The sequence below is a fragment of the Falco punctatus genome (genome assembly GCF_963210335.1).
Source record: "Falco punctatus genome assembly, chromosome: 2".
NCBI lineage: Eukaryota > Metazoa > Chordata > Aves > Falconiformes > Falconidae > Falco > Falco punctatus.
In genome coordinates, this window is record NC_137581.1 from 86,228,304 (window position 1) to 86,252,753 (window position 24,450).

At 41.8% G+C, this 24,450-nt stretch overlaps 1 protein-coding gene across 16 annotated transcripts in view; it reads left to right on the plus strand.

Moving 5' to 3' along the window:
* The window catches only part of DMD (dystrophin), a 1,276,803-nt gene that overhangs the window by 1,188,669 nt on the left and 63,684 nt on the right, over positions 1-24,450 (plus strand). For 14 of the 16 annotated variants that reach the window (XM_080377714.1, XM_080377711.1, XM_080377709.1 and 11 more), the window contains 2 exons: positions 12,680-12,741; positions 24,282-24,356. In XM_080377714.1, the coding sequence (XP_080233840.1) occupies positions 12,680-12,741; positions 24,282-24,356 (137 nt within the window). Of the gene's footprint in view, positions 1-5,882; positions 6,049-12,679; positions 12,742-24,281; positions 24,357-24,450 lie in introns of those variants that run through there. The other 2 variants (XM_080377704.1, XM_080377705.1) reach the window with 2 other exon arrangements.

Sequence of the window (24,450 nt, forward strand, 5' to 3'; positions counted from 1 at the left end):
TCGATTTACCAAGGAGGGAGAACCATCGCTTCCTCATATCAGGGCTCTGTGTGGCCCAGTCTAGGGAAAAGGTTGGGAGCAGACCTCAAACTTAGCATATTTGCCAAGGTCAGCAACCTCAACGTGTTTGCAAAGATGATGAAAAGCCTAGTGTGTACATAAAAATAGGCAGGGCCTCTTGTTAGAATTACATATTATATGTATATGTTATGTATAGTGTATTATAATTGTTGAGGAAAAAAAGGGGTTCAAATGACAGGTTCAAAGTATATTTTAAAGCAACAAAACCCACAAGTTCTGTGAGAACACAGCAAAGCAATCACTGCTAAAATATGAGTGCATAAATTCAGAGGTGCAAGGTTTGCCTAGCTAGTGGTCTGATTGGGAACATGCCTGCATATAGCTGTCATAAAATGCAAGAGATTTCATCGCCCTCTTCTTTGAGTACCTAAGGGCAGCCTTATCATTGGAACATTCCAGTATGTAGCCTCATAGCATGATCTACGTGGCTTTTTTCCCCAAGTGAATATTTTCTCTTCTAGATAATACTTTCATAGGGACATTTTTTCAAAATTATTTCTTTCCTCAATGAAAGAAAAACTTTTCTGTTTGTGTGATATTAGTCATAGAAAAATACTTGATAGTTTCAAAAATGCAAAGAAATAAATAAAAAAAAAAAGTTATAGAATGCAACCAAGAAGTAACTTAGTAAAAAAGGAAGGCATGCTTCTCCTTTAACGTCTGTGGAAGTCTTTGGAACCAGAGAGGGCTGCTTGTTAGGGACCAGGAACGCTAGTATCACGTTTTCTGGGCCTGGTGTGAAGCTGGGCTGCAAGATGCGGTTTCTTGCTATTGAGATCTGTACATCGATAGGAAACAGCAGAGAACTTAATCATTTGGGAAACCAGTTTTTGTGTTTGTGACAATTTTATGCATGGAAAGAAAGATTTGGAGGTGAAAAGAGAGTCAGTGAGCAAGAGAGTTTATGAAATCCTGCTTATTTTAATCCCCCAGGAGGCAAAACAGTCATTTATTTCTAACTGGGCACACAAAGGAAAGTAAGTAATAGAGTTTGCCTTCATCGGTTTGTTTAATTTATCCTTATTAGTCTGCATTTTTTTCTCAGCCTTACTCCCTGAAATGATAACCATTCATTTTGCCAATAAAGGTTCCTCAAATCAAGATTTTACCATGGTATAATGACCATTTTTCAAGTCTTATTTGTATATTGTAAAGATCGGCAAGCAGTTTTGCTTAGCATAAGTTTCCTGCGGGGAGATTTTAAGTCTTTTTTACAGAGTTTTAAAAATACTTTTAGTTATCTAGCATTTTGTTTCTTGATCTTCCCATTCTTGGGATTATTCACACCCAGTTCATCTCCATCCTGGAAGAGCAGGGGTCATTCCTTTCTTAATTTTCTTAATTTCTTGTGGTTTGGTATGGGAGAAAAGAGCTTTTGGCATTTACAGGTGTTTACCTGAAGTGCTCATAGTGCTGGTAGAACTGGGATGTGCTATCCACTGCATCCAGCGATGCACATCATTTTACTTAATCTCAGTGTCACTCTGCTCCTCTTTTCAGGGTCACACACCTGGCAGTAAGGATTGAACAAACACTCTGCTACTGCAAGGTGTCTAAATTGTCACTGTCAGCTTAAAAAAATAAATGCAGCCTCTCCAAATCAGCCTTTCCAAGATTTCAACAGGACGAAATTCGTATGTATGCTTAATATATCCAAAATGACAGGCACCGTCTCATTCATCTTTTATCAACCGCATGCAATGCAGTGTGACATACGGCACACACAGACCGTTCCCAAGGCTCTGTGATACTCATCTCATAGGGTGACTATGATTTCAGTTTTAAGCAGGTGTCTTTATGTAGTAAAAACAAGTACAGCCCAAAGTAATGCAGAGGTTGTGCCATTGCATTTGGCAGGAACAGACATCACCCTGTCACACATGCTATGTACCAATACTTTCCATAGTGTGCATTGGATTGCTGCAAACTCTATAATATTTACTGCAGAATTAGTTTTATTAAAAGAAAGAAAGAAAATAAGACGGATTCCCCTTTCTACTCTGTCTATTCAAAAAACATCTCAGTGAAACATACTGAGTAAATTCTTGTGAGCTGCACTTGCCAGTTACATGACTGACTTACAGGGTGAAGAACAAGCCCTGTGTTAGAAGCACCTGCTCACTCCTCTCATACAGGACACAAATTGGGTTTGCCTCTGGGCAGAAAGTGGTATGCTCTTCTCCAACTCTCTCATGGTGTAAATAATTGATAATAAACATATAGAGCTATGAATGTTTTAGTAGGTCTTTAATTTGCAGTGCAATGTTGGGGAAAATGAATGCAGAATTTCAACACTTTTCTTCATTGCATTTACGATATTTTAATGGGCTTCCAGTGGTAATGTGCAAACAGGGGAAAAAAAAAATAAAAAAGGGGGTGGTGGGGGGTGGTGGCGAACCCAACACGAAAAATAAACAGCATCCAGAACAGTATTCTCTTCTTGGCTCTTCTGAGAGAGCTATCAACAAATAATAATAAAAAGAAATAATACTGGAGGTGTCAGCCCTTGGAGCATATTTAAGACAGATGATCCAGGAAAGTGTCATCGTGCCATCCCAAGTGATTCTTACTATTTATTTATACCAAGAAAAAGAAAATAGACTCAAACAGCATAACAGAGTAGCCAGCCCAACACAGTGTACCACATTTTTTTACATGCAAGGCAAGCGGTTGCTAATCCACTACCCAGATAACTGAGAAATAGTAAAGACACACTTGTAAGGAGGACTACACGCTTCACAGAACTGCGGAAGCAAGACTTAGTTAATACCAAAATGTTGTAACTTCACTTTCAATGACAGTAAAGCTAAAGAAATGTCTCTTTAGTTTTCTAATTCATAAAGTGTTAAACTTACAAGCAAACTTGTACATTTAATGTCTGCTCTACTAAATGGTTTTAGGCAACTCCCTACCCATTTCTGCATTTGGATTTCCGTATCTGTCTGCAACACAGAGTAGCGATGCTAATCTCCTACGTAAAACTTGTGGGGATTTATACTCAAACATTATTGTTTAGGAATCAGTTATTTTATGTTCATATTATTATTTTAATGTGTGTATGTCTGTGGCTCTTTCCCCATAGAAAAGGGACAACATTCTGAGAAGAACGTATTAAAACTGAAAAATCAGGTTTCTCAAATGAACAGATTCCAGTAACCACTTGGACAGCAAGCAGTGTAGTCAGACTGCCTGCAAAGTCACTTTATCTTCCCCTCCCCCCCTCTGAAAGAGTTTCGAGGTAATAAAACAGCCTCTAATTATTACCACTCGTGTATTAGGGAGTTGTGATTTCCCTTTAAGCACCTGGTGTTGTTAAATGTTGAAGAGACAGATACCTTGGTTAGCTGTAGTCCAGGACAAACCTACAGTATAAGAGAAATAAACACTGTTCTCCTGATTCAGGTCTCTGTGTAGGTGCACAAATTGACTGAATAGCCCTTGGATAAGAAAAGCACCCCAGGGAATTCAGATTCTGCTTACTTTGTAATCCTGTTTTATTGTCTACAGGAGAAAACTGTCTTTTATCAAATAAATGGCTTAAAATTAAGTATGGCATAAAGATTGGCTTCAGTTGCAAATGCCAAAGACAGTAACCATTTATACTGCAAACAAAACATATTTTTGTAATAAATTATGGGTAGTTTGAAAGTAATTTGCAATAAGAGTGGTATTACTTCTGTAAATTACACAGCAAAAGTACAATTTTGAGGCTAATCAAAACAGCTAAAAGCTTTTGTGAATTTAGAGACAACGATCAGAACTACATTAAATATTTTTTTATATAAAATCAAATTATAAAGTCAATAGGCCTTAATCCCATAATCCTTCAACATTCTTGATTTCCCCTGGATGTTCTTGAGTGGGTAATAGTTTGATTTGGGAGATCAAACGGTTAATTTGCTTTTCAATTGAGGAATGACTCAGAGTTCCCCTTTATTGGTTAAAAAAAAGAAAAAAGAAAAAAAGTGGTGTGTGGGTGTAAGGTAGGGGAAAAAAGCCAAGAAAATGGATTCACTAATTGGGGTTTCACCTGCTGTGAGTCTAATTGAATACAATGCTTTATTTGTAACTCAAGGAGAAAGAAGATTATGCAAAGTATGAGAAATTCAGACTGGTTTTTAATTTCTATTACTTGGCACTGTTGTATGGGAAAGAAGACCAACTTGATAATAGCAGCATCAAGCTTCTGTTAAGGCAGACCAGGAAGCTCCAGAAACAGTAAAAATTGAAGGAATGTCTATCGCGGGTATCAGTACCACATACCTCTTGAAGGAAAACAAACCACTTTTGCTGTGAAACAGCAGGGTTCCGGCTACCCTGAGTCCCTTGGTATGACATGGGCAGCTGCTCTCTCCTTGTAATAGACTGTGAGGTTCCCCCCACGTAATACGTTAAATATCCTATTTTAAAGACTTAAAGAGAGCTCTCACTTCTTAAAGCTTAGCTTAACGTGGGAGAAGGTGAGGTTGCTAATGCAATGTAGTTGCCAGTCTTCAGCCAGTTCATTCACCTCAAAACCAAGATGTCTGATACAGCAATTCCTCAAATACCAGGTCCACTGAAGTACATGGAAAATTCTTACGGAGTCTGATGAGTTTTAACATAGTGATTTATGTTTACACAAAAATTAATCCTCTTTTTCTTTCCATGTTGAGGTGGTAGATCCAAGCTAACAGAAAACGGAATTAGATCTTTTTAAATAATCTCAATTGTCTGGAAACTACAAGAATTTAACATTTAATTCCATTAAGTTTTATATTTGCATTTTGGGGCTTGAGGGACTGAACCTTGAGCATCTTACACTTTTAACGCCTCTAGAAAAAAACACGTGCGCTTTCCTTGAACTGCTTGTTGAGCTTTTCATAAAATCAGATCACCCAGCTACCTGGAACCCTAAGGGAAGCCCTAAATATCCTGGTACTTGGGATAAAACCCACCAAGTTCAGTGCTTACTAGCCTCTATGTAATGGGAAAGCAACCTATGGGATGTTCCTGTGGTATAGAAATGATGGGTGAGATTGATTTTCTGTGCTTCTAGGCCTGCGTCTTCCCAGTGTAAAAACTGGGAGGTTTTTGTACATTTGAAAGGTGCCCTTTTTGGGTGGTTTTATCAAGAAAGCAGAGAGTCTGTAAGCTTGAAGAACTAGTCTGTTGCGTGAAGGACTGGGTTCTCCACGCAGCATTACTTTACTGAATAAAGGAGGCGGATTCAGGACTTGCATGAGAGGAGCCGCGCTGCACTGATTTGAAACGCTTGTGACACCAAGAGGGGGTTGTTAGCTTTTGTGTACTGAATATTAAGTAGGAATTAATACAAAGAAACACTGCGACAGTTACTCAGCGGGAGCAGAACTATTTCTTCTGCTCTGACAATTCCGGGGGAGAGGCTGGTCCTTCCCAGTGAGGCCGAGGCAAGCCCTCAGAAATTAAATTACCTGATTTCACTCACAAACCAGCCACGTGGCGTTTTAAGCGCTCAAATTAACAGCTGCAAAGCTAGGACCCAGGTTAAGGCCCGTTTCAAATCCGTCCCAGCTTCGGATTTGAAGTCGGTATATATTTGAGTGACTTTTTTCCACAAGTCCGCTGGCAGCGAGCGAACCGAGCCGCCGGCCTCCCGGCGGGCCCGGAGCAAGGCAAAGAACCCCCCAGCAGCCGTCCCGGGGAACCCCGAGCGCCCCTCCGGCCGCCGCGGCAGCCCAGGGACGCGGGGGGCGAGGCGCCCTCGGCGCCCCGGGCCGGGCAGGCGGGGGCGGGCGGCTGCTCGGGGCGCTCCCCGCGGGGCCGCCGCCGGCGGGCGGGGGCGGGGGGGCGGGGCGGTGGAGCACGGCGGCCCCGCCCTCCCTCGCGCCTCCCCGGCGGGGCGGCCGCAGCGGCGCGCGGCGGCGGGGCCGGACCGGCGGCAGCGCTGTTTCTGCCTCCGCGGCGCCGCCGAGCAGTCGCCGCCATGAGGGAGCAGCTGAAGGGGTGAGGGGGATGCGGGGGCGCGGGGCGGCAGGTGCCGCGGGGGCGGCGGGGGGCCCGCAGGTGTTCCAGCCGAGCGCCCGTAGGGATCCCGCGCCCTGCGAAGGCGGAGAGCGGCGTGGCGGGGCTGTCCGTCCGTCCGTCCGTCCGTCCGTCTTTACACACCATAGGGGGAAGCGGCTGTGCCTCTCGGTTATCGCGCTAAACGGGTCCCCTTGCTGCCCGATTTCTTGGAACGGCGTTTAATTCAGCGCCTTTCCCCTCTCCCGAGTCCCTGGTTTCGGGCTGGCTGTGCCTGGCTGGAGCACGCAGGGCATGGCGATGCGGGAGCGCGCCACGCGCGGGGGTACCTGTGCGGCCGTGGGGCGGCGGGGTGAGCCTCGAGGTGGAGGCGGGAGGTGGTGGCGGTGCCGGGGACGCGGCGGGGGCGGGAACTGGCTCTTCTCGGTATTCCTCGGGTTCGGAGGGGCAGCGCGGTGCTGTAGAACGTTACCGGCGGAGCACACGGCGTGTGCTGTAACTCGGCTGAGGCGTGAACTTTAACAGAACTCCTGGAAACAGGCTGAGGGGTGTATTGCTTTTCCCGGTAATTTCACGCTTAGAAATAATCTTTCAAGTCAGCAGGCAGAAGAGGCCGGGAGGGGATTCCCTCCAGGCTATTTAACTGCTGTATTTCTTGCTGTTACGCGGTAGGTTATATTGAGCTATTGTAAAACACCTTGCAGCCCGGGACACCAGCAGCATCCCCGGTCCTCGCCTTAAGCTGAAGCTGGGCTGAGAAGTGGTTTTGGCAGGCGTGCGTGTCCGGAGCTGAGGAAACAAGACATATGGTTATGCGTAGGGTCTTTGACCCTTTAGCACTGAGGGATTGTTTGAGGCCATTGCTGTTTGAGCCTGGATATGACAAGACCCTGCAGTGAAATTGCTTTGGCAGAAGTGGTGAGGATAGGCTTTGAAAAGCAAATACTTCAGTGGAGAGTAACAGCTGGTGGGGCAGGCTCACCCAGCTTTAGCCACTGAGCAGGAGTCTTTGCCCGTGACAGAGCGTACAAAATAAATGTTTAACATCAAGGGGAGAAAAAAAGAGTTACTATTCAGTACTTGACAGCTGATATTTGCCCTTCTCCTACTATTAATTTCCAGTATTGGCAAGAAACTTTAATATGTATCGGTGCCTGCTTTCAGCAGTCTGATAAATCTTGCGAAAACCAATAAAACACCCTAAAGTCAAATTCCTGCTGAAAAGACACTGATCCTTGGCTTAAACAGAAATAATCTCTGCACAGATCAGTAGTCTCTAGATTTACAGATGAAAACAGTAGTCCTTTGTAAAGCCCAAAGGAGCGCCACGTTTTTACATTGCGAATACTTTCCATAGCAGTAACTTGTTTTATCTAAGGAATTAATGAAACGATGTGAAAAGACAAATATTAAGTCTTCCTTGCAATCGCTGTCATCTGCTATTGAAAACATTTTTTAAATGAGTGGTAGTGTCTATTCATGCAATTTCAATTGCATTTAGGCTAGTTTAGTAAAATCCACACAACTCTGCCATGTTTATTTTGGCTTTTTGACAACAGTCATAAGGTGGCTGGAATAACATTTCATTCACCTTAAAGCCAAAAGGTGAGAAGTATTGTAAATTGTGGTGTTTGAAAATGAATCGATCCAGTGCTTTCGACAATACTACTTTAATTTTGGCTCTTTCATAAAAGTATGTTAACCATTTATTTATTGCTACCTGATAGAATTTCTTACTCTATGTACATGTATGCACATCTAGTTCACGTTGTATTTTCTAATGAAGGGGGAGGGGAGAGAAGCGCTGCAGAACTGGCTCTGGTGTCACCAATTAGGAGGGATGTCAGAGTTTAGTTGCAGTTGCAACCTAAAATTCTAGGCTCTGAAGCTGAGCAGTGGAGCTGAGCAGTGAATGCACATGAGACTGAATCCTACATATATATTAAAAAAAAGGGGGGGGGGGGGAGTAGTGCAATCAAAAGCAGTTAAAAGGCTTGTGAATGTTTCTGTGTGGCGGGGGGTGGGGGGTGGGGATTTGTGCAGGAATTTGGGGGAGGGGGGAGCATTGCTCTCCACTCCTGCTGCTGGCATTGCTCAGAAGTAATATAAAAGGAAGGAAGATAAAATAACTGTATTGTGTCCAAACTGATCAAGTTATAACAAGGGAACTGTAATTCACCTAGTCTGTCAGCTAGGATATCATCTCTTGATTTCAGGTTTTCAATCCTGTGTGTTATTGGCTCTGCCGACAGCGATGAGAGACGAATCTTTGCTGTTGGCAGGAGCAGAGGAGTTCACGCAGGCATAGTGTGTGACAGAATTCCCCACATAAAAATTATCCTTGCTAATATAATATAATCATCCTTTAATTAAGTGGTCCTGCAGTTCCCAAAGGATGTATTAAGTGAAGAGTATGCTTTCATCTCACTGAATTATCTGTGTATTTAGCGTGCCAGTCACACCAGTGCCTAGGTGTCACCATTATCCGTTGCTGCTCTTCTCCTATTCAGGCGTGGTTTTAATTTCCTTTCTACCTTTGCAGCTTAAGTCAGGTGAGAAAGAGGAAAATATGCTATGTGAGCCCACTTGTATTTTTATTTGTTGCAGAATGTTCGTGATCTAAAAGCTAGTAATCAGTTTAGTTGACCTAAACGTAGAGCCAAATTGAAAAATGTATCCTCTGAGCAATATTGCAAAAGTACTGGCTGTGTGCGTTGATGTCTTTTTATTTTGGTGGTTCATTGGAAAAGCATCTTTAGTACTTGTTTCTGCACATGTTCTCACCCTGCTTGCTGCTAGTCAAGAGGACTTACACTACACTTTTCATGTCTTTCTGACTTGCAAACTGTAAAGGGCCTTGTTCACCGGAGTTTGAAACTCTGGCAAACGTTTTGCTGCAGATCTATTAAGGATGCTACAGCATTCCCAAGTGTGGTTGAGCTGCCTGAAACTGCTGAGCTGGCATTTCACTTCAGACGGTGTTCACAATAAGGGCATACACACAAATCCTCCCCCACCGGTCCAGCCCCAAAGCTCACAATTAAATGGCCTTTGAAAATGGCAAAGAGGCTTATGAAGAATAGCCTCGATGGAATCTAACCTTTCCTGGAGCTGCCCTGGTGTGCGGAATTGTTGATAATTTTCTGAGCTGACAACGTTCAGTTGAGAGGCAAATGCCTTTTAGCTGGAGCAAAATAGCTGCAGCCTTCCTGTGTTCTGCATGTAAAGTACCAGCAGAATCTGCCCTGGCTTGGTACAGGCACTCAACCTCTGCAGAAATCACAGCGACCAAGGTTCAGTCACCTTTAAAACCCTTGCTTTTTCTTGCAGGAGTGTGGAGGTGTACTGGTGGCTTGCTGGTCCGCTGCTGGGTCTGGTACAGGGTGCAAAGGCTGAGTGATTGCTGCTGATTTGCTGAGGGTGGCCGCAGCAGGCGGCTGCAGGGCACTCTGCCCCACAGGTAGTCACTGCTGGCAAGGTGGCAGGGGCAAGAGTTAGGGTCTCTACTGACTTGACTTTGATAGCCTAAAGAAGGGGGTCTTTAAGTTGCAAGTAAGTTTATTTATAAAGGAAAGGGGGTGAAAAAGGGGTAATGCACCTACCCTGCAAGTTCATTCTTTGTCACTTGCAGATGAAGCAAATAAAATCATTCCTTACAATCTCCAAGAGAATTAATATCATACTATGAAAGAAAAGCACGCTGAGTAGTGATTTGGGGTTTTCAGGTATTTTTAATACCAGTAACAGTTGGAGTCCAATGTTTCTTTGGCAATGGAAATTTTATTTACAAGATCTTAGGAAACACAATTATGTATTTTCAGAAAGATTAGTAAATGCTGTAATCTTAAACCATACACAATAAATTCACTGATACATGATTAGGCCTTACCATAAATGAAAATAAAAAAATCTGTAAACTACTCATCCGTATGATGTTGATTAGAAATTAACTGTAGTAGTTCCCCGCATCTTAAGATGATCCTTTTGTTCTTCTATCCAGCACAGGCAGAGCATTCCATAATCCTGTACAGATACACTTTTGCCAGATACCTGATGGCTTTTAAATATTTTAATGGGGAGTAGGTGCCTTTGAAGGCTACCAAGTTAACAGCTATGGAGTCTGAAGTGGTCTAGCTTATCCGTAGAACAGTCTGGGGCTGCCAAACTTAATTTCATAGGGAAAGTCAGGCAGATTATTTTCAGAGGTTTCTTGTAACTGTGTGCGTAAGTTTTTTTTTTTCTCATTTTTACTACATGATTTGGCATACAAACTGTGGTACAGTTGCTATTCAAATATCCCCTACTTCTGGGGCTACCTGCCCGTGGGGAAGCAAGCCAGGGTGGCTAGGGTGATGCCTGGGGAACTGGGATCTGGGACTGACTTTGGGTGCAAACTAACTGTGGTCCCGGGTCTGTGTGTTTGAATGTTTATTTGGATCTGCAGTCCGTTCACCTGAATAGTGACTGTCTAGGGGGTTCTTATGCTCCCTTCTTCATTTCCTTTGTTGTATAAGCAGAGGCTTCAGGTAGTCATGTTTTTTTGAGACTCGATGTATAAATGAAACTATTTCTATTTTTCTTCAGAAATGCACTTTATACCTGGGTATGGTAGAAACTGCTGGTGCTGCGTTTTTTCTGCAGAACCTGCCCATCCCAAGCATGGCAGGAAATGCAGGAGCTGAGGTGCAGGTAGCTCAGATCTACCCAGTTTCTGCATTTAAAACAAATAGACCAGGCTGAGATTTCTGAATGTGATTGCAGCTGCCTGCCTTTGCAAGACTCATTTTTTTACCAGAGCAAAGAACAAGACTGCTTTTGCTCTTCTGGTATCCTCCCTCTTTCACTGCCTTCAGCCACCACAGGAATTAGGAAGGGGAGGGGATGCTGAGGTTGATGAGACAGGGCTTGTTTAAAAGCCTGTGCTCAACTAGGGCAGCACTGTGGCAGCATTTTTTCCTTATGCTTAGTGCTTGTGATCCCTTTCCTTCTTGTTCGCAGTTACAGAGCAAAACCTGGAAATATTATATATAGCAAGCTACTGAATATATAAAGGTTACCAGGTCAGTAAAGTGTCCATGTGGATCAAATAAATAGCCTGTCTTTTAAGACCAAAATTAGATCATACTAAGAAAACATGTCACGATTTTCTTTTTTCAATGAGTAGGGGTGGTTTTGAAGTGGTTCACTGAAAATTCTACACCTTCTTATCCTATAAATGGTAAAGGTGTACTGGGGAACATCGCTGTCTCAAAAAGAGAACGCAAGGACCATTTGTTCTCTAGAATAACCTCATCCTATCAGTCTTGCAGTGCACAGCTGGGTGTACAGGTGTGTTCAACCTGCTGGCTGGGTTGTGGTTTAGTCTTGGAGCTGGAAGGCGTGTGCTCTAGGAGCTCCACAGTGCTGTGGATCAGATCCTGCTCTCCTGCATATTTTCTCCCAAATGATGCGTGCATGTTGGAACCAGGATGTCTGCTTTTTAAGTACAGAAATTGCAAATGTGATTGCTAGCAACTGTGCGCTCCATACACTTTCCTGAAATTATTTTTTATGAATACTTATGGTCATCTTTTAATGCAGCTGAATTCTGTATGAACGGGACTTTATTGGCTACAGGATAGCTAAGGAGAATTTTCTTTCAAGTGTTCTACATTAATGAAAACGTGATCATGTTAGCTATGCTGCGATTAAGAATATTGTAAAGTGTGTAACCTTAGGAGACACGAGTTGCTACTACACCCGCTAACACTTTATTGTATTGTCTTTCTCATACTGCATGTCTTTTGGCAACATGTTGTGTTGCAAAGCTGAAGACTGCTAGCCTCAATGCAGAGACTGTCCGATTTACATTCTAGTCATACCGCAGCGTTTCGTAACCCCCTTTAGCATTTCCCTGGCTTCCCAACAGCTCTGCTGCCTGACACTGCACAGGGACCTCCAGGGCAAGGGAAGAGGCCTGACAGCCCCAGGGAACAAGAGGAGCAGCAACAGTCTTTGCTAAAAGAGACCATCAATATGGGGGGTGCAGTGCACCAGCCTGAAAAGTGGTGTAAGCTCATGGTGGGTCAGTGGGCTGTGGCATGGGGATTTTAGTGCAGGTGTTTGGACTGAAAGGAGGGATTGCATCTGCTGCATTGGGTAGCTCTTGCTTGCCACGTGGAAAGAGCACATAGGGGAAGGCAGGTCAAAAATGCCATGGGTCTTAGTATCTGGTCAGAATTTCCATAAATGCTTTAAGAATGAAGCCCTTTTAAATGTCTCTCCTCTAGTCCGGAGGAACTGGAAAAGGATCTGTACAAAAAAAATGAGTTTTTAAGAATTGATCTGTGTGCTTATGAATTCCTCAAAATATATATGGCATATCTGAATACTAGCTGTCTTTTTAATATTAGCACTACTTTTAATTTTGTTTCTTGAGCTCGTGCCTAAAGAAAGTGCTCTAAGTTAATGCCTCATGTTGAAAGAAGACATGCCTGCTGCTGAGACCCCCTGCCAGAGCATTTCAGGCTGCATGTGGTGGCCTGGCACCATGCTTGGATGTGCAGCCTGGATCACTGACTGTGGGATGGAGAAAGAAATTTTATTTTACTAACTTTCATGTTTTGTATTGTAGCCATGAGACGCAAACAACCTGCTGGGATCATCCCAAGATGACTGAGCTTTACCAGTCTTTAGGTAAGACACATCTTAACGTGTTCGTGGTTTTTCATTTGAATGAATCGTTAAGGCAAAAATTTCCAGAAGTAGTGAAACAAAATTAGGAGAAAGCGAGAGGCAGTGCTTTTATCAAGGTTAAAATTTTCTGCAAGGGAAATATGTAAGGCATAATAACACATTTCGAACAAGCAGTGGAAAAAATCATATTTCAATTAGCACGTTTGGAATGTGCACTGGGTTTACGAAGTAATTTGGGTGCATTGTTGCAAACTCTTGTGAAAGACTGGGACAGAAATTAAAAAAAAAAAATCCTGAATCTTCTCACTGTCTAATCTACTTTACAAAATGCAGATGAAAAAATAAAACCAAGCTGCTGTTAATGTTGACTTTCGGATGGTAGGAAGCCAATTGAAGCAATTTGCCAAACTGCGTTACCACTGCTTTATTTTTAAAGCACTTTCAATACTTAGAAGGCATGCCAGCTGTCATGATGTCATTTTGAATGCCCAAATTGCACGCTTATTATGACTTCAGATGTGCCTCTCTGGTGGAGGCTTTTTTTATTTTTTAGCAGCTTTGGATTTTATTAACAGAAGCACATCTGTAAGATAAAAGAAGTTAATCCATGCTCTAGTACAGACTGCCTGGCAGACCATTTAATAGCTAACTCTTTGCTTTTAATGGTTCTGTTAATAAATAATAGAGAGGGTATAATAAAAATTAAGCTACTTCTCTAAAAAGAGAATATCAGTGAATATGCTGCATTCATAAAAGAGGTTATGTCTGTACAGCACACGTACATAAACCAGCTTTAAACGAGCCAGCTTGAGCACTAGGGCAGTCAGATCTAGCATACAGTGCAGGCTTATTTACCATGGTGAAAAATAGCTTAAATTATCTCCTGCTAAACTCTAGTTTAGCTGCTGAAAACAGTCTAATTATGCAAGCATAATCTATTTCAAGCTAACTCAGGTATCTCTATGATGCTCTGCACTTAAAGGCATACCAAAAATATTTCAGAAAAGTGATGTGATAAAATGGAATGAAACAGTGTGAAGATTTTTTCTTTATAGTACTAGCACTGTGGCAGCAATTTGTTTAAAAATTAACCAGAATACAGCTCTGTATGTCAAAAAGGGATAGAAGATGTGTAAGTTCAGGCTAACCAAATGCAAAAGCAGGCGAGTATTGACTTGCTATTTAATTATAACGCATTGCCCTGTTTGTCTCCTTTATATTTCTGCTCTTAAAGTGAGTGGTTTAAAAGGTTCAGGACAAATAGTAATTGCACATGGAACATCCTTTTAATACAGCTAGATCTTCAAACAATTGCCTGTTAATTGAACTGCACTCTGACTCCACAGCTGCCTTTGATCAAGAGGTTGCATGGTATTTCTGATACTGTTGTTGGTCAGACCTGAAGTCCTGTTGCAGTTGCTTTTCTTATTTCCCTATTTCAGCTAGAGTACTTTTGAATATCAAGAACTGAAAAGGTAACTATATATAAGGGACAGAAGTGTCTGGATGGGTTCAGGTAAACAGTTCAAAAGATGTGTGACTGCTGAAGTCAGTTTGCATTTAGTTTAACTGAGTTTCCTCATTAGCAGTATCACCCAAATGTCAAGAGTTTAAGATAGCCTTATTTCTCACTGCATAAAGAAGGAACACGTTTAGGCAGGGTTTCTTTTTTTCTTTTTCCTATAAAATCCTGCTGTTTACCTTTTCAGGAGCAAGTAATGTCCAAAAGGGGAGTCCTCTTTTCTGGCTAGTTTTGTGTCTTTGGGGGTTGAGACCAAATGCTCATTGATAGTGACACTATTGAAAGTGACACTGATTTTAGCAAAGCATGCATAATGTCTGGGTTTGTTTGTAAACTTAGGTCTTCATATATGTGTACAAAACAGACAAAGCAATTCTATGTGCACTGCCACATGGGGTGAAGCTTTGATAAAAGTGCTACTGAATAACCTACCAATTTATTTTATTTTATTTTTGAACTGGGTGTATTCATCATTGCCTAACTTATACAAATTGTGTAGTACAAGCATAACCCGTTTAGTCTTGAACAGAACCCTTGATGTATTTTCAGTGCTTTGTTTTGCCTCAGGTCAAAACGGTAATAATGGGATGTTTGAAGTCTTTTCGGAGTGTTCAGTAATATTTTATCCAAGAAGATATTATTAAAGTCGATCTTGTATTGCATACTCATTAGACCTTACTATTTTACCCCACATGAGGATCCAAACTTTGGTTCTCATTCATATGAAGAAGCTAGTAAAGAGCTTAATATGTATGCATTTTAAAAATCTGGTAGAAAACATGATTTCTGCAATCCAGGTAAGTGTAGAAAACGAGACTAAGCACATGAAGGCTGTCAAGAATTTTCATTTCCATTTTCCAACTCCTGCACTTAGCCTGTAGGGAATAATTCTGCTATGTGATGTAGAGCTCTACACATGCTTGTGTATCTTAATTTGCTAGGGGATCCTTATGCCTAATTTAAATTCTTACAAATTAGCGAAAGCTTAAGTTTTTTAAATGAATGAGGAAGCTGCAACCTGGCACAATGTAATGTTCCTCATCTGCCTGTGTCTTTGAGATATGAGACACCTCTGTAAGAAAAAGGAGTAATGCTACTTTTATTCTTCCCATTTCCAATTTACATACCTACAAATTGCTGCCATACATTTTGCTAAAATAGATTAATTCCAAATTTCAATCTTTCTGTCTTTAGCAGTTTGGATGTTCACAAAAATGAAGCTAAATTACTTGGGACCATTATTTGGTACTAGTAAAAGAAGGTAGGAACATGCTGTGTACAGTTTTGTACGTGATCAGATTGTTGGTCCAGGAAGTCCTGTGTCCTGTCTTCAATAGGGACTACATCAGAGAAAGCAGAAAGAACCCATAGGAACAAGTGATAAAATAAACTGCCCGTGAAAGCACTAGTCTCAAATTCTCTTTGAGCTCATTTGCTGAAACATGGCTGTTTATAAAGATACTAGTAATAACTGTAAAATATTTGATTTGAAATTTTGTATAAGTATGAAAAATTTCTAATTGGTTTTTCTTATAACAGCTTTTCATTTTAATTAAAATGCTTGTTCTTGACTGTTCTTTATTATTTAAACAACATAGCATTTTATTAGTTCTAATGAGGCATCTACTTCTGACAAGTTGAGCAATTTTCACTCTTCATTTAAAGTTATGGTTATTTGAAGTTGCATAATAAGCTGTCAATATTAAATGACTTCATTGTTGTTTAATGGTTAAGTAAAAGTGGTAACATGTAGTTGCAACAGTGACCTTAGCTGTATCATTTATAGTAGATGTTGGTATAGGTTATTTAAGAAGAAATCATATAAATTAAGAACATAGAGAAAAAAAAATGCTGAAATAGGAAAGATAGTAAAAATTGGTGATGCATGACTCTGAAAGGTTCAGAGGCTGAAAGACATCCCCCAGTTTGTATTTGCACCATTATGAATCACTCCCATTTTCTTCTAACTTCCCTCTAAAAGTCATCAAAGTACCAAGAACCACTCCAGCTGCTTTTTTCCAGAAAGTTCCCCCTGCAGCAGATCTGATTTTTATACTGTTCTTTTACAGCCCACTAACAAATTTTCTCATCCTTCATGATGGCTGCAGGGTATCACCAAAATCAGAATTTGTGTTATTCCATTGTCCTGGAGAGTTCAAGGACCTTTGGGTAAGGGGAGAGATGGGAAAAGCAGGAATCAAAGTGGTCTGGGATTGTTTAATTTTTTTCAGATTATCTTCTGAGAGTCAGCGTTTAATGGCAGGCAGTTTAGCTCAGAACAATAGTGTTTTGCCTTTAAGCTGAAAACTGCTCTAACCTTTGCAGTGGTGGCCCAGGAGAACTTGGCTTGTTGTGCCATACTGTTAGCGTCCCCCTCTTCCAGCTTTCCCATGTAGTGTCAGTACGCATCTCCTCAAGGTGCATTAGTGTCATGGTGAACAGTAGTAATTGCAGTAGCAGGGTGCGATCAGAAATGTTGCTGTGTGTGTGTGTTTACCTCTTCTAATTCACCAAGGCATGGCAAGAGAAAAACACCCTCGCCCATGCAGACTGCCGTGCACTGGTGACAGCTTTTCTTTTAATTTGGAGGGATGGGGGGCAGTTCTCTGTGGAGTACATGAAAGAAATGTTGGAGTTGCTTAACACAAGGTAGGAGGTACCTCTGAGCCTCCGCTGGGCTTTCGGCAGCAGCTGCTGTGTTGATCTTGTGGCTGGCTGCTCTCATGCAGCTATATGAGCTTCCAGCTCTGAATGACCAAGGAGGATAAACTTCATCGGGTTTGATTTGTGTATTTTTATTTGTCCTTCTGAAATGCTGTCTGAAAAGGCTAAACTGCACCTCTCTGCTATAATAATTTCTATTACAAACTACTAAACCATGTATTTAATATGAGGGTTTATTCATATTCAGCTGTTTTCCATGTTTGTACTAGGCAGACGTGCTTATTGCACACATCAGTCATTTGATTTCTGCTGAAATCCGGTGAGACAATACGTATGGGCTTTCTTTTAAAGGCTGCTTTATTCATTGGTGTCCTTTTCAAGCTAGCTACAATCTGATCATTAAAACTCATTTTAGAAAATAGGATTGGCTGGGTTCTGTCTACCTTGAATAGTAGTCATCTTTCTGATAGTGTGTGACTGCATTCTGTGTAGGCATACATCTAACAGACAATAAATGTAACTACTGCAGAGAAGTAGAAGGTAGGTGGCAAAAGTTAACCTTGCATCCCTTGAAAATGAAACCACAGGCATATTAGCGGTGAAGGAGGGTATTAGAGAGAGAGCAAAGTAGTATTGTTAGGAAATAGGTAACCAGTATGGCAACATTTTGCTCAAGAGTATTGCACTCTAGATTTATAAATGGACACCTTTCATTGATATTTTTGAAGTTGTTTGTTTGCTATTTATGTATTCTAGGGTTTTCCATTGTGACTGCTTCTCATCTAGCATACATGAAGGGTTTCTGACTATAAACTCTGCTACAGCCCAACCCTACAATAGGGTGTAACCCAGGTGTATATCATATCCTTTCTTACACTTTTGGGTTTGCAAGCTGAAGAAAGGTCATTACATGCTAAAACTGAATTCCCAAAGGTCATGTCAGTGGGTCCGGTTATTGTGATGCTGGTATGTGAACTGATGTTCAGCTACTTGGTCTAGATGCAATTAGTAGCATTTTGGTGCCCTGGGTACCTCCCACTTTCTAATTTGCAGGCGCTATCAGCTTTTTTACTAAGTGGGGCAGGTGTAGTACAGCGTGGTGTTTGGTTTCATGGAGAGTCGTTAAGCTGTATGTATAACAACACTGTTTACCATTACTTAAAGCAATGTAGATGATTGTTATAATAAAAGAGTCAATGGCTGAGACTCAACTGATATTAAGCAGGGTTACTTGATTAATTTCTTGCCTTTGTGCATTTGTCTCATTTGCATTTTTAAATTACAGTTCCTGAAGAGGTGATACATGTCACTGTAGGGCATCGTTAAAAGATTTATGAACATGTTTTGGGCAGCAGGAAGAAACCCAGCATTCTTATCAGCTGGTCAGGGAATCACAGCTGTATTGATGGGAGATGAAGCTTCTTGAAAAGTCAGAGTCATTAATTTCTGATGAAACATGAAAGCTTAGCGGCTGGTAGTGGAATTTTGGTCTGTTCAGGACTGTACAGTAAACAGGTTTTAATCTCTGTTAGGTAGGCATTGTCAGAGACAACAGTGACATGTAATTTCCAAAGTAGTTTGTCCGCTGCAGGCAGTGTAGTTACGAACAGCTATATGAGCGTGTCGCAGGCTATGGTTGAGTAAGACTTTCAGGTTTTGAGGTATATCACTACAGGTTCACATTTTTTTCCTTGCAAATAAGTGAGGGTAATAGACACCTCAAAACTCTGTAAATCGTATCAAATGAAGATGAGGATTTGACCTGATACCTAATTTCTTTCATTTAGTTGTTAACTTGCCAGATTTTACTCTTGAGATGGTTACCACCTGAACCATGAAAGCTACCCTTTTCAGTTTGATGGTGTCTAGACAATGAGAAAATTTCTGTCCATAAAATCAAGTGAAGTGTTTGTGTTTTGTTCTCATTAATTCAAAAGCAATTGCAATAATATTCACAATAATATAAACAAGTAACCCCTCCTTAAAGTAAAAAAAACAAGGTTTCCAGGTAGGCGGGTCTTCCTGAGATACATTCAGATAACACTGTGTATGAGAGAGACAAATCATATGAACGACCTTTGACGGGAGGTAGTCTGGCCCATCCCAGAGCTTTTCAACACTCGGTGAGATTAGCCTGATACAGAGGACAGTACATTATCCAATGAAGCATCCCAGTCATTCAGCACTCTCAGCAACCAGAGCAACTGTAGGGCGGTTATCCTGTTTAAGAACCACCATGGAAAGCAGTTCAAACACCTCACTTAAACTCTGCTTTATAGATGTGACTACTAAAGAATAAAAACAAATACCCCTCTAGACATTAAACTGCTAGACATTAAATGTCCTGTTAAATATGTTGTTCTTTAGGGTTTTTATTGCTTTTAGTTGTTTACCAACTTATTTTGTTCAACAAGACTCAAGAATATGAGGATCTGGTTTTCCTCATAAAATAATATTCATACCCCAGTGTATCTGGAATTTTGCATGGAATGATTTAAAAAAAATTAATCTACATCTTAATTGTTGATACTGTGTCAAGTTGTCCATGGGGCATTCCAGTAGCTGATTTGAATTTTTGGTACAAATCACTGACCACTTCTCAAATTGGTCATGTTTTGTTTTCTTGGGTTTTTGTTTTGTTTTGTTTTCCCGATTATCCACTGGCAAAAGGTTCTGCTATGTGTAATTACAGCTGCTTCTACAGTACTGTAGGAATACAGCATTGGAAAAGGTGTTGATGAGGCTGTCTTAGTTTTTTTGAGGAAGAGCATAACCCTTATGTTTTGAGATTTCTTTCAACATGCAGAATTATGCAGAAAAGGTTAGGCTTTAATTATCTGATCATCTTTCCATAATATTTCTGTTTTGAGTTACTCCTATCAGCAGTCTGACACTTTTTGTTAAAGCTGCATGTGTGATAAAAGCACTAGTCCTTGTTCAATGTTACCCATGTTAATATAAATGAAAATAAGAATACGAACGTGAACATACTCATATGTTGTAGACACATGATGGACATGGAAGAAATCACTTTTCTAGGTAACCTTCTCCCTACTGCATTCATTGCCACGAAGCAAAGGGAGTTGCTTGTCATGTCTATAATGAAAAGAAGAAAGCAGCAAAAGATTTCCTAATTTGTGAGTGTCACTGATGCTTTAGCACTTTGAACTCCTTTCACCACAACAGTGGGAGGGGTGCAGCAGAAGCATAGGAAGATCACTGAGAGACCTTACTGCTGTGTTGGTGGGAACCCTTCATAGCTATGAAGGTATCAGCTGTATCACCTCCCCTGTCTTACGGGTCTTCTGTAATGCGATCTTAAATCTTCTCCCCTAGAAAGGTTTATATTCCTTTGAACAGAGAAGTTAGTCACGGCAGAGTGATGGGAGAACCATGATTTCTCTTTGCTCTGGGATGTAAATATGAGTGTCACCAAACACTCCCATGTGATCATTTCCTAATCTGTTCCTTTCCAGGGGCCAGGTCACCTCTTCCACTACATAGTTTCAGACCATAAAGAGATGATGCTCTTGAGCTTTTACATTTTTTGTTCAAAGCTTGAAAGTGACCTTCTGAGCAATGAGGACAGGGAATGGCATTAAACAACCTGCAAAAGTTTCACATACTTCAAAGACTTTTTGGCCCTCTGACCACCTAATTTGAATGATTAGATGGTGCACACTTTCTAGGAGTGGGAGAAAAGGGCTGGAAGTAAGCTTGCATGATATACTGAGTTCTCCAGCCTGCTTAGAGGTGGTGAAAGCTTTGGAGTCAAGGCTTAGTGGTTCTTGACTTTTAGTGGGCTGTTCGGGAGTGGAGAAAACATCAGATTTTATCCCTCAGGACCCAGGAAGTGGGAGACAAAAAAACCCACAAAAAACAAACCACAGGGAAGGAACTACTGGTGTTTTCCACAGGCCTTTGGAAGGTTGCTGCTGCTAGAGCCTCCTGCCTCCCCCCTCCACACGTTCCCAGCAGTATCAGCTGGCTTCTGGCCAGGCAGTGCCTTATGCTGCCTCACTCAAAGTCTCTCCCTTGCTATTACTGGTGACGTTACCTCCAATGCTTCTGAGACTGGTGACCAGGTCTCTTTCCCTGACAGTCTTGTGTTCTATGGTTCATTTAAGTAGGGTCATATACCAGCAAGGGAAATATTTTGACCCCAACTAGGAGAGGCCTGGGCTCCCCTCATTGCTGCACAGAGCGACACATTTGTTCCAGCAGTAGCTCTGGGGGAGGAAAAGACACCACCAGCAGTTTCATAGGAGTAGGAAGTGGAAAAGCTAAATCATTAAAATCCAGTGACCTTAAATGACTGTCACCACCTGGTAAGAGAGCTATCCATCAGAAGCGTGGAGGTGGTGGCATAACGGAGACTAGAGGTGAGCGTTTGACGCTGGCAGAGCAACTGGGCTTGGACTGATATTGATAACAGCAGTGAAGGTGGGAGCAGAGGCATGCGATGGCTACGCTCGGCCTCAGCATGTGGAGCCAAAAGATGACATTGCTGCTGCTTTCTGAAAACCTGAGATGAGGGCTCAGAAACTAGCTCCTGACATTGCTTGTTGATCATTTACAGCAGATGCTTCTTGGCATCAGTGTCATTAAGGTTGGTAATAAATTCAGTGTGTATTACATATGCAGGAAAATAATGTAAACCGTAACACTTTCAGGATTAAGTGTCTTCATGGATTGTACTTTCTGCCCTGATCAAGGCCTGAAATATGCGTATATATTTACTACTATTTCTGAAAATGTAAATAATAATTAGGGAAACTTTTTTCAGAATACTCAGGGAAAATTTAGGTAAGGCTTCTTTATTATATCAAATGCTAGCCATAGTCCAGTATATGTTCTTTTCCAGAATACAAGTGCAGATTTACAAGAGTACAAAATGTAGCTGAAGTCACCGTGTGTTTGCAAGGACTGCTTTGTTAATTTTCCTTCAAGACAAATTAAGTTGCTTTATTTAAATTGCTCACAGTATTCCACGCCACATTAAGGTTTCTGGACCTGTCAGGACGACTTGAGGGAGAGGGAGCTGGCAGGAGCAATACACAGGAGAACTGCCCATTGAAAAGGTGCATGGAACTGTGAAAAGAAAAAAAAAATTACATACAAAGCTGAATCTTTCCCTTTTGCTGTAAGACTTGTTTTAGAAATGTTCCACAGCTTTTATTAAGGTATACAAAATTACTGAATTATCAAGCCTCAAATTACTCATAATTAAAATTAATGTAATTGAGAGTATATTCCCTCTGCTACCTGTACCTGTACAGCATTGTAAATGATGTTGGGATAGTTATACCCAAGCTACCACATTGCAGACAGCTTTATAGCACCTCAGCGCATATGCCAGCAAGGAACTGTTTTGTGTTTGCCCTGTTTATCATTATATTGTCTCTAAGAGCCTACCATGCTTCAAGGCAGCTTATTGGGCTAAATGAACCTTTATTCTGAGCCAGTGTATATGTTTTTTGATGTTCTTTTTGTATTTACATAGTAGTTTACATTTTCCCAACACTTTCCCATCATTAACTCCTTAGGCCCCTCCTTAGACTGATGGATTTCATCAGTAAATGAAATGCGTTCAGCAGTATTGCCAGGTGCTGAAACTGGCTGGCACAAACAGTCCATTTCTGTGCTAGAAAACCCCTTTCTAAAAAATTACAAAATGCTAACTGATCTATTGGGAATGGTCACTAGACCACTTAAATGCCCAGGAGTACCTGTGCCCAGGAATTAGTTGGGTAGGTGACGGGACCAAAAGCATGCCAGCAGCCGTCTGTTTTTTCAGCAGTGGGGCTGGCCATGCTGCAGCACAGGAGAGTGCCCCCCGCCATTCCTCAGTTCCCAGTGCTGCCACTGGTAGTGCCGCTTGGGAAACAGCATCAGTTCATGGACTTGCCCCAAAACAGCAACCGTGATGGCTTACCTAGGTTCTCTCTGATGAAGGTACCAGCTTGAAGCTGCACACAGTTAGCTTAGGTATCTGTTGATCTGCTCACGTAAACAAAAGCCCTGTGGCGGATCTGTGAGGTCACTTCAGCATCCTGAGTTTGATTCTGAATAATGCAAGCGGTGGTGTGTCTCCACTCTAGTTTTGGTATGACAAATGTGGTTGTAAATTACGAGTTAGCTGATGTACTGGTACTGGTGGCAGGAATTCAGCCACAGTAGTTTCAATCATACTTCCAGTGAATTTTATCTTCATTCTTGTAAATAGGGTTTGCCCAAGGCCACCCTCAGCAAAGACAGGGACAAAGTTAGCTTAAGTGTCTCTTCTGCAGTCTGGTTTCACAGAGGAGAAACATGCAAATGCAGTTTCCTGACCAGATTTGGACCTAGAAGCCCCTCTTTTCTGTTTGTTTTTTTTGGGGGGTTTTGTTTGGTTTTTTTCCCCCCCTCTCCAGTTTTGTCTATTGTTCGCTTCTTAGGCTACAGACCGATTGCTGTGCCTTGCTGTGAAGATCACTGCAATTCGGTGCTTAATAATGTTCAGATAGCTGGTACCGGGCTGCTTGTGCACTTGGAGACTTCTCTGTTGTTCTGGTGTGGTGTGACTGGTTTGATGTGGGGCCTTCCTTGTCCCTGCAGTGTCCTGGGTGGTTTTGCCAGTCATGGTGAAACTATTCAGTGAGGACTTGTTCTGTCTTTATTTTGTTAACCGCATGAGAAGGAAGGCTCAAGCAAAAATTGTACTACTTCGTGTATTTGTAGCTGGGTGCTGTTCCCCACCGTGCTGCGGCAGCCCGCTGGCACCCTGCCATTTCAGAGGTGGGAACCTGGGAACTCACCTGGCTGGGTGAGCTGGCTTCTTGCCAAGAAGATTCTGTATCTCAGGGCATGGCTGGGATCTGCTTAGGTGGAAAGCACAAAAGTTTCATTAGTTTCATTGGGTTTTTTAAGTTGGGGGGGGGGGGGGGGGGGGTGTTTAGCAGTAGCTGAGTTTTTTCCTGGGCAGTGCTCTTCTGGGGCTGCCTGCACACAGCCTGGCTGGTGTATCAGGCAGACAAGGAGGCGTTTCAGGTTCTTATCTTTCTCACAGTGCCTGCGGTATTTTAAGACAACACTGCTGCAGTCACTGATGTTGTCCTTTCGAGTGTTCTTAAGTTCAGTGACTCTGAACGAAAGGAAGTAACACTTTAGGACTTAATGTTTTTCTTTTGGATGACTGATTGTCAAGGTTTGAGGGCTTTTGCTTGGTGAAGTAGAGTTTCTAACTTCTTTTTTTCCTCTGTGTTCTTTTAACCGATGAGTATGGTCTTTTAGTTTAACTTAATGACATCTTTGTGAGTCTGGCTATTTCTAAGGTGTAAAGCTGATCTGCTATTTTAATGTTTCCCCCCTACAGCTGACCTGAACAACGTCAGGTTCTCAGCGTACAGGACTGCCATGAAACTCCGCAGGCTGCAGAAAGCACTCTGCTGTAAGTATGAGCATGTGCCTCACTGCCAGAAAGACCCTATGATCAATGCACACCTTTCTTTGCAACTTTCAGAAGCAGAAAAAAAAACCCCACA